At 33.1% G+C, this 10193-nt stretch overlaps 1 protein-coding gene across 1 annotated transcript; it reads right to left on the bottom strand.

Annotated features, from left to right (window-relative positions):
- Nucleotides 1-296: 296 nt before the first annotated feature.
- On the bottom strand, nucleotides 297-7474 carry LOC130947811 (ABC transporter B family member 11-like). Its single transcript, XM_057876527.1, has 13 exons — nucleotides 7303-7474; nucleotides 5861-6199; nucleotides 5602-5656; nucleotides 5320-5495; nucleotides 4876-5097; nucleotides 4552-4790; nucleotides 3922-4447; nucleotides 3573-3846; nucleotides 2621-3489; nucleotides 2284-2550; nucleotides 1922-2185; nucleotides 1279-1572; nucleotides 297-881 (listed from the first exon to the last, which is right to left on the bottom strand). The coding sequence occupies exons 2-13, from the start codon at nucleotides 6185-6187 to the stop codon at nucleotides 525-527; spliced, it is 3870 nt and encodes a 1289-aa protein (XP_057732510.1). The 5' UTR covers nucleotides 6188-6199; nucleotides 7303-7474; the 3' UTR covers nucleotides 297-524.
- Nucleotides 7475-10193: the final 2719 nt, after the last annotated feature.

Here is a 10193-nt window from a genome sequence, read left to right as displayed (position 1 = left end):
AACAAGAGGGATACCTTTATCCATAATTTGTTTGATGAGTCCTCCTTCTGCTAGACCCCAACTTTTTGAAAGCTTTCACTAACTGTCCAGATTTCGTTAGTAAAGATCGTGTCACGTAGAGAGAGTCTCGTTCTACGGACGAAGTGCAAATCCGCTTGATAGACCCCTATTTCTTGTTTAATTGGGGCAGAACAAATCCCAATATAAAAAAAGCATATCAATACACAATTGTTTATATAAAAATTTTTATACCGATAATACATAAAATTTAAATTCTTATAATAAAGTCCATGATCAATGCAAAAAGCTTACTATATATTTCATCACAAATTACTATATTGTAGGCGACTGCCCGTATTCTATTCATGTTTGAAACAATTTTCTTACATGGAAGCGAGATAGAGATTAGGTATGTATTGACTTTCATATGCACCTCTCATAATTTACATAATAATGATAATAATAATAATAATAATAATAATAATAATAATAATAATAATAATAATAATAATAAATGGCAAAATTCACACAGTTGAAGCACTTGTGTGAAGTTGAACTAAAGATGCATAAAATCCATCCTTAACATTAATCAATGTTTCATGTCTTCCTTTCTCTACTATAACTCCGTTCTTCACCACAGCAATAACATCAGCGTTTTTTATTGTGGATAAGCGGTGTGCCACGACCACGGTGGTCCTGTTGACCATGACTTTGTCTAATGCATCTTGAACAACTCTTTCTGACTCTGCATCTAATGCACTTGTTGCTTCATCTAATAGTAATATCTTTGGACTTTTGATTATGGCACGTGCTATAGCTACACGTTGCTTTTGCCCACCAGACAATTGGGTTCCCCTCTCTCCCACTATAGTGTCATATCCCTAAGATTAAGAAGAATAACATGACATCAGTTAGTTAGCACATGTTCATATGTGAATTGGTCATCCAATGATAAATCTAAATCAAATAGTGTACTCTTTAAACAACACATGAATTTATATATAACTAGATAGTAACTAATTTCTTGACTAAATTTTAATATAAACTTAACGTTTTTAAAATACAAATGTCACTTTCAGAATATTCTAAATCGGTAAATCCTTTAATACTAATTACTTTCTTAATTCACAAATAATATAACTAAAACTATAGACAAACCTTATATAGTTACCAATTCACATTCATAAATGATGCTCAAATTATGATGACCGATTTCGCAAAGGAACTTAATTAACAAGTAAGGTTTACGTTAGGCTTAAGCAAGCGTATTTGTTTTACCTGATGTAAACCACTGATAAACCTATGTGCATTGGCCAATTCTGCAGCAGCTATGATTTCTGATTCAGTTGCATTCCCACCTTTTCCATAAGCAATATTTGCACGGATGGATTCATTGAACAACACTGGTTCTTGGCTTACAAGTCCCATTTGTTGCCGTAACCACTTGAGCTGTAACTGCCTTATTTCTACACCATCCAGTGTGATTTCACCTGAATCTGGCTCATAAAATCTCTGTAACAACGATATCACTGTTGATTTCCCACTTCCACTTTCTCCAACAAGTGCCACTGTCTGCAATTACAATTCAATTCTTAATGGTAACCATAACCTCCAGGGAACTGAGTATAGTTTACTCTAAAAAAACAATAAGTTAATAGTTGAGAGACGGTAAATATTCGACATATTTTACCAAATTGTTGTCTTGATTTTTAACTATTAACTTTATACGAAGATAACTATATGTGAGTTTTCACCTATTGAAAAGATGAAAACTCATGTGTAATTGTTTTTAAGTGAAGTTAATAAGTGAGAGTAATTAAAAGATTTGACATGTTTTACCAATTATTATCTAATGATTTTTAACTATCAACCTCACACGAACGAAACTGTATGCCTATTGAAAAATTATTGAAAAATTTACCTTGCCAGAATGGATAGCGAGGCTAAGATCCCGGAAAATTTGTACATCTGGCCGAGATGGATACTTGAAGCTTACATGACAAATCTCGATATCGCCCCTGACGGTATCCAAGGTTCTACCGGACTCATCACTAGGATCTATCTTTGATTTCCTATCAATTATTCCAAATATGGAAGCAGCAGCTGACTTGGCTTTGCTTGAGTCAGGGGCAAAGGAACTTGATTGGGATACTCCAATAGCAGCCATAGTTAAAGCAAAGAAAACCTGCAAAACAAAATATTTACCATTTTAACAAGAGAAAAACCAATATTAATCATTTTGCAATGAATTTCAGGTAAGGATGAAGATGAGTTAGTTCGTACCCGGAAAACATCTGAGAATGTCGCCTTCCCGGCCTTCATTAACCTAGCTCCGGCATAGAAACTTGTTGCATAGACACAAAACATAAAGAAAAATGAAATACCGAATCCTGATCCACTAATCACCCCTTGTCTGATCCCTGATTTCATAGGGCCTTCACATTTCTTCCTATATAGTTCCATAACCTTGTCTTCAGCACAGAATGAGGCAACAGTTCTTATGCTTCCAACTGCATCATTAGCAACTTGGCTTGCTTCCTCATACATCACCTGCATCAGTTTCCATTATTGACATATATTCAGAATTTCAATCGATATTCACTCTAAAATAATGACTCACCTTTGCATCTGCACTAAATCCTTTCATGAATTTCACTGAAACATATCCATTTATACCAACCAGGGGAAGCAAGACAAGAACAATCAATGCCAACTGCCAGCTGGCGACGAAGGCGATGATTAAACCAGCCAACGCGCATGCTATGTTATTAACTAAGAGCCCAAGTGCATCGCCAACAAGGGCGCGAACGGATGCAGCATCGGCCGAGAGCCTTGCGCCAATGGTGCCGCTTGAGTTATCCGGCTCATCAAACCAACCAACTTCCATGTTGACAACCTTCTCGAAACACATTAACCTTATACGTTGAATTAACTTTGATCCAGCCACAGAAAAGAAGTATGCACGGGCCGGAATCATAAAAAACGATGCAAGGCCAAGTACAACAAACATTAGTGACCAAAACCTTGAGTCCTTTCTCATCTCATGAAATGGCTCATAGAATGTTTTGATCACACTAGAAAGCAAGACTCCGAATATTGGAAATATGACTCCATTTCCTACGGCTGCTAAACATCCAATCAGAAGAACTGGAATCTCCGGCTTGTTGAGGGTGGCCAGGCGCAGTAGTGGAACCTCCGGCGCTTCTTCCTTAGCTTCGAATATTTCATGGTCAGGATCAGGGGCATTAACTCCAGTAGGCAAACCGAACGAAACATTAAACGAGTGGCGGCTGCTGTTCCCTATCGATGATCCCCTGCTGATAGATCTTTGGAGTGATTTCCTTTGACTGGATTGTCTAAAAGACTCTGATGAAAGTTCATTCTTGCTTTGATGATCTGCACTTTCTTTTGATTCCTTGTTTACTTGTTGTAAGCGTACAAGCTGAGAGTAAGCTCCCTCAGGATCCTTGAGTAATTCTAGGTGTGTACCTGATCAATGAACATGTTTAAGTTCACACACATAAAAAAGTAGCTTTGCTTCTGAATTCTGATCAAAGTTAGTTGTGTGGTACCTTGCTCAACCATCTTCCCTCTATGAATCACAGCAATCATTTCAGCATTCCTCACTGTGCTGAGGCGATGCGCGACTACCACAGTAGTTCGGTTAACCATGATCCTATCTAGAGCCTCTTGCACTACTCTTTCGGACTCTGCATCCAGTGCACTTGTGGCTTCATCTAGAAGCAGAATCCTCGGATCTTTCAGGATCGCTCTCGCTATGGCAATGCGCTGCTTCTGTCCCCCGGACAACTGAACTCCATGCTCACCAACCATTGTGTCCAATCCCTGCATGCAAAGGTCAAAAGTTAAAACCAATATTTGCTACTCAACAAATTCAAGTAAAACTCTAGCTACTAGAACCTGTGGCAATTTATCGATGAACTTGGCAGCATTTGCGAGTTCAGTGGATGCTTTGATCTCCTCAGTTGTTGCTCCTTCCTTTCCATATGCAATATTCTCCCTAATGCTAGACGCAAACAAAACCGGCTCCTGGCTAACAAGGCCGATTTTTCCTCTGATCCACCTAAGCTGAAACTCTTTCAAGTTGATGCCATCAATGAGAACCTCACCAGCTTGTGGATCATAGAATCTTTCTATCAAACTGATAACTGTGGACTTTCCACTTCCACTTTCTCCGACTAAAGCCGCAGTGGTGCCACTCGGTATATGAAGGGAGAGTCCATTGAATATCAATTCCTCAGGTCTTGATGGATAACTGAAACAAACATCTCTTAACACAATGTCACCTTGGATATCCTCCAATATCTTTCCACTCGGATCATACGAATCTATCTCCGGCTTCCTCTCAATTGTCTGAAACATTTTGTATGCCGCAGCCTGACCTGCCGCGAAAGCGCTCAAGCTAGGAGATGCCTGACCAAGAGACCTAACGCATACAATAAAAAAAATGTAAATAAGATGAAGTATGAATGCATTTATGTAATGTGAACCTGTTTTGGCTAGAACTTAGAAGCTAGTGAAGCTCCTTACATGGAAGCAGTTAACACGGCAACAATGACATTAATCACCGTGCCGCCGTTATATCCCTTTTCCATTACCATCTTTGCGCCAAACCATACAGCCAGAGAATAGCCACAGAAGATAAAAAGCATCATTGTGCCTAGACCAAACCCTTCCATGGAACCTTCTTGTAGTCCTGATTTGTAGGCTTCCACAAGATGCTTGTCATAATCAGATACTGCTTGTTTTTCCCCTGTAAAGGATGCAACCTGCAAATGTAGGCATCATAATTATAGCAACACATTATGCAACAAGTAATAACCACATTCTAATTCTAGAAAATGAAAAACATACAGTTCTTATTGAGCCTATAGTTTGTTCAACAACATGTGCAGCTTTTGCATATGCAGCTTGACCTCTGGAAGCCATCTTGCTTATGCCTATGGCCATGGCAGCACCAGCCACAACAAGAAGTGGAAGAGTGGACAACATCACAACAGTAAGAAGCCACCCTTTGATAAATGCAACCACATATCCACCAATAAATGTTGCTACTAGCTGAATAAACTTCCCAACCTGTTCAAAATGCCAAGAATTCAATTGTCATCTTTCTCTATGCTACTATAATGCAAATCTTGGCACCACATAAAAAAAATTTACATAAATACATTATTATACTTATTATTTGAAAACTTTGGTTGTCTTTATTTCTTCAATTGTAATAAACTCTACTGTAAATGTTGAGCTCTTTCTTTTTTTCAAAAGGAAAGAAAAAAAAAAAGAAAGAAGAATTATTACCTTCTCACCCATGGCATCTTGTATGAGAACTGTGTCACCGGACATCCTCCCAACCACCTCACCAGTGTTTGTTTCTCTATCAAAGAAAGCAACATCTTGTCTCAGTATAGTCTTCAAATACAATCCCCTGATTCTTGCTGCTTGTCTCTCTCCTGTGACCATCCAGCAACTAACCTCTGAAAACAAAACAAAAAAATGGTCCTCTCAATTTCATTCTCTTTTTCCCCATGTCATAAAATACTCAGAACATTTTGGCATTAGAAACAAAAAACCAAAACTTACGGAGGAACGCTGACACCCCACTTCCAATTGCCAAGTACACAAATTTTAAAGCAACCTGCAAATTCATCATTTAACTGAACCATGTCAAAAAAAATAGTAATAATAATAACTCCCAAGATTACCATAAAGCCATAAACAAAAATATTAAAGAAATAATATGGTAAGAAAAAAAGAGTAACATAAGGTTTTCATTTTCTCTTTTCAAGTTAAAAAAAAAAAGTAATAATAAAAATGAGAAACTTGAGGATAAGTTATTAACCTTGGAAACTTCATCCACCACGTTTGAATTTTGCTGGTTAGCACCGAAGCTATTAATCATTTGACCAAAGAGGAGCGTCATGAGAGGCAAACCCATGCCATTTCCAATCGCACCAATGGTCCCAGCTACCATCAAAAGAATGTCTGTGGAGTCTGCAAAGTAAAACAGCTTGTGAAACGGCACCGTTTCCTGCTTCTCATTTTTCTTTCCCTTCTGATCCACTTTTTCACCGTTCACGGTTTTTGCTTCTCCTTGATTCTCTGATGCGGTTGCTTCATCATCACTTTTACTCTTCTCTTTTTCATCTACACTATTTTCTCCACCCATCTCAGATCAGTTCTGAAAATTAAAAAAAAAAATAAATATATATTGATCATTAATTAAAAATGGTAGTTAGTATTTATCTTATTTCGTAATCATTGAGTACTCTTTGTACTCCATTCTACGTATTTGGTTGTTGAGATCTTCCCTATTTAAGATAAAAAATAATAAATAAAGGTTGTTGAGTTGTTTTGAATCCAAAGAAATTGCAAGACTTAGTGACCATTTGTATGGATTCACTAAACATTATTGTTATAACTAATTTCCAGAAATGTGAAGGGTTTAAAGCATTCGGAAACGTGAAGCTACAAAAAAGCAGATTTTAAGCTTCTTCCAAGTTCTTCCAAAATAAATATGCTTAAAAAAAGTGTTCATATTCGTCCCGGATTTATCCAAAGAAAAAATTAAAAAAAATAAAAAATAAAAACACACAGCAATAAATACCAAACTTTCATATACAGACATAAAAAAAAAAAGAGGAAAAAGTTGCTGTGTTGTGTGTTTTTTTTATACTTGTTCATTGATACAAAACATGCTAATAAAAAGTACAAATATCTTTATTACTTCTTGAAGGTGCTGATCTTGTCGAGGACGAAGAACAAGCGCAGATTCAGGGGAGAAAGGAGGGACGCTAAATACGTCTCATTAATCGGCAACAACACATTGTTCAGACGGAAGAAGAACAAACAAAAGAAGGAAAAAAAACGTGTGGCTTTCTGTCTCTTTTCTTTATTAAATAATACTGAAACGATTCAGAAGAAGAAATGGCGTGTGTTTATATCGTACTAAGGTCAAAGTGTGTCACCGGACGATTAGAATGAACTCAAATCAAACAATTAAAGCTTAAGAATAATAGTGCCAACTTGGTGGAACCCATCACAGAGATTATAAAATTTTCAAATGTGAACAGACCTCAGCACCGGGAAAAAAAAAACACAGCTGCTCAAAAATAAAAGACTTGGTTTATTTGTTAGGTAAATGTTTTCTAACAACTATCCTTAAAAATATAAAAAAAATATTTATTTTCGGTCCAAGAGTAACATTATTAATAACAAAAGCGAGAAGTATGAGTATATGTACCAAGTTTTTGCAGTATTACATGCTGAAAATTTGGAACTTACTCTCTTTCTCTCACAAGGTGAAGGTGCTCAAGTTTGTCAGTGGTAGTACTGTGCAGATTCTGAGATTGAATGCTGATTGTACTTTGTGTGAATGTGATGCTAATAATAACTAATAAGAGCCGCGTTATATCATATCATGGATGCACCTAAATTCTTGCTTGATGCGCAAGCCGTTTTTATTCCACGATGATGGCTGACTTTTATATATATATATTCATTTCCTTTTAGTTTTTGATGATTAAAATAGAAGCATAATAATGCTAGCAGATCCTTAGCTTAAACAGCTGTTCCTTTTTGGTCCGGTGTCCAAATTCGAAATTTTGGTCAAAGCAATAAACCTTTTTTTTATATATGCCCCCCTCTTAATTCTAGAAGCTAGATGTACTTACCTTTTAATTTGAAATTGTTTTTTAAATTTAGATTTTGTAACTTTTAAATTTTGATTCGAGAGAATAAAGTATAATTTTTTATTTTTAAATAAGTTTTTTATATTTATGTTGTCTTATTTATAAAATAAATAATAAGAAATTATATTTTATTTTTTAAAATAAAATTTAAAATTTAAAAAATTAAAATTTTTTTTAGAACTGGAATTGACATTTGAAAATTGAAACTGAATGTTGTATTTGGTGATTAAAAATTTATTATATATTATTAATTTTATAATTAAACTGTATTATATATTATTTTTATTATAATAAAAATTAAATTTTTTTTTAAGTTAAAAGTTGTCTCTTTCTATTTTTTCTTTTTTCTATCTCTTATTTTTTTATCCATTATATCTTTTTTATATATTATTATCAATAACTAACTATAAATTTAATAATTAAAATTAAAATTAAAATATAATTATATTATATTACTAATTTAAAAACTAAAATATATCATATGACACTCTATCATTAAAATTAAGATAAAATATCTTTTTTTTTTAAATTAATAATCTACCTCTTTCCATTCTCTTATCTACTTCTCTTCCTTTCTCTATTTCTCTCTATTCTTCCTACTCTATATATAATTTATGATTTATAGTTTATATTATTAATTTAATAAACTAAAATATGTCATGAGATATTTTTTTATTTAGGGGTGGCCATATATACCCTGCGCGCAGGTATCCAACCCAAACCAACCCGTTCGGGTAGGGTTATCTACCCGACCCGCTGCGAGTAGGGTAGGATGCGGTGCAAGTTTACCTGCGGGTAGGGTAAGTGAGTGTTGAATCCACAATCTTTTTCTTATAAAAATTTGAAATAACTACGAAGCTAGTTGATGATCATATTATTTGTAATTTTATGTTAGATTTCTTTAAAATTTTATTGTTTTTAATTTTAATTTGAAATGGTTGAATTTTATATTTGTTTAAAAAATTTTTATTTTTCTGCAGATAGGGTCAGATAGGGTAGAGTTTAGAACTTTAGGGTGCGGGTAGGGATAGGTAGAGTAGAATTTAAAAAAAAAAACTTAACCCACAGATAGGGTTAGGATAGAGTCTAAATCTTACCCTATCCTACCTATTGTCAGTCCTACTTTGATTACAATTAAAATAAAAAACTATCCAAAATTAACAAATTTCTTCTCTCATCCTTTATCTTTCTCTCTCTTTTCTCTTTCATTCTCTATCTCTACTTTTTTATTCTATCAAAAATAAAATTAATAAAATAATATAATTTAAATAAATTCATAAAATTAAGGAATACATTAAATTTATAATTAAATATAATTAAAAGCTAATTCTATAATATTATTCACATAAAAAATATATTTTTATTATTATCATTATTATTATTATACGCATATTTTTTAAATTTTTTTATTTAATTTTAAATTTTTACCGCTTATTTTTTTAATATATATATTTTTACTTCTCTTCTTTCAAATATTTGTTGCATATAATTTAAAGAGAATACTAATATAGTGACTAATATAATTTGAATCAAGATTCAATTGTTTAAAAAAAGTTTGATTTTGAGCAAATTTTATAACTATCAATATAAATTTTTTTTATACTAATATCTTATTTCTATATATAGAGAAAAAAATATTTTTAAATAACAAGTATAAAAATTAATTATTTTTATTTGTGCAACAAAATTAATACCTAATCAAATGTAAAAGTATACACGCTAAATTCTTTCAAGTTTTAGATAATGAATAATGTAAAATTAATTATTAGTAAAAAATTATATTTTTCACATAAAAAAATAACTAAAAACTTATTATTTAATCTTTTTTGTCTACAGAGACCTTGGTTTCTTAGGTCTTAGCCAACAGAGATTTTTGTCCCCTACAATCTTTTTGTAAAGTAATTTGATTCTATAAATCTTTTGTATCATAGTCTATAATGTTGAGACAAAGTCGACGTAATTTTAAGAGATTTATATTCCTGCAATGTTATTACGAGAAAAAACACTAGTTAAAACTAAAATTTTAGTCTTGGGATACAAAAATTTCAGTCCCATTATTAGCACCTCGAGAATGTCGTGACACAAGAACTAAAATTTTTAGAGATGGATACTAGAATTTTAATAATATATCCTTTTAAAAATCATCTTATTTAACTTTTTAAATTTTAAATTTACTTCTCAATTTTTATATTTATCTTAAATTAAATATGATATTAAGACATAATTTAATTATAGTCTCTCTTCCAAACACAGCATTAAAGATGACAATTGGATAGATAATGATTGATTTTGGTATTACCAATCACGGCCGGTCAGCCGCCTGCCTGTTCACTGTTTCTTATCAAGTGAACTGTCAATTTAGTCACTGTCTATTTTCATGATAGACAATGCAACTCCGATAAAAAAAATAGAGCCACTTTAATTAGCTTTTCTCTTTAGTCTTTGTGAAACGGAAATGAATATTCTTTTTTTTTTAACATTTGA

Source organism: Arachis stenosperma, chromosome 9, assembly GCF_014773155.1.
Source record: "Arachis stenosperma cultivar V10309 chromosome 9, arast.V10309.gnm1.PFL2, whole genome shotgun sequence".
In the NCBI taxonomy this organism is placed as follows: Eukaryota; Viridiplantae; Streptophyta; class Magnoliopsida; order Fabales; family Fabaceae; genus Arachis; species Arachis stenosperma.
The sequence above is the reverse complement of the archived record's forward strand: the minus strand, read 5'-3'. Positions and strand labels throughout refer to the sequence as shown.

What these genes read in the sequence shown, in the direction of transcription:
- LOC130947811 (XM_057876527.1), bottom strand. Translation starts at nt 6,187, where the DNA reads ATGGGTGGAGAAAATAGTGTAGATGAAAAAGAGAAGAGTAAAAGTGAT. An exon ending in TGGTGGATGAAGTTTCCAAG is followed by an intron (nt 5,657 to 5,860) that starts GTTAATAACTTA and finishes ATGAATTTGCAG; the next exon opens with GTTGCTTTAAAATTTGTGTA. An exon ending in AAGATGCCATGGGTGAGAAG is followed by an intron (nt 5,098 to 5,319) that starts GTAATAATTCTT and finishes CATTTTGAACAG; the next exon opens with GTTGGGAAGTTTATTCAGCT.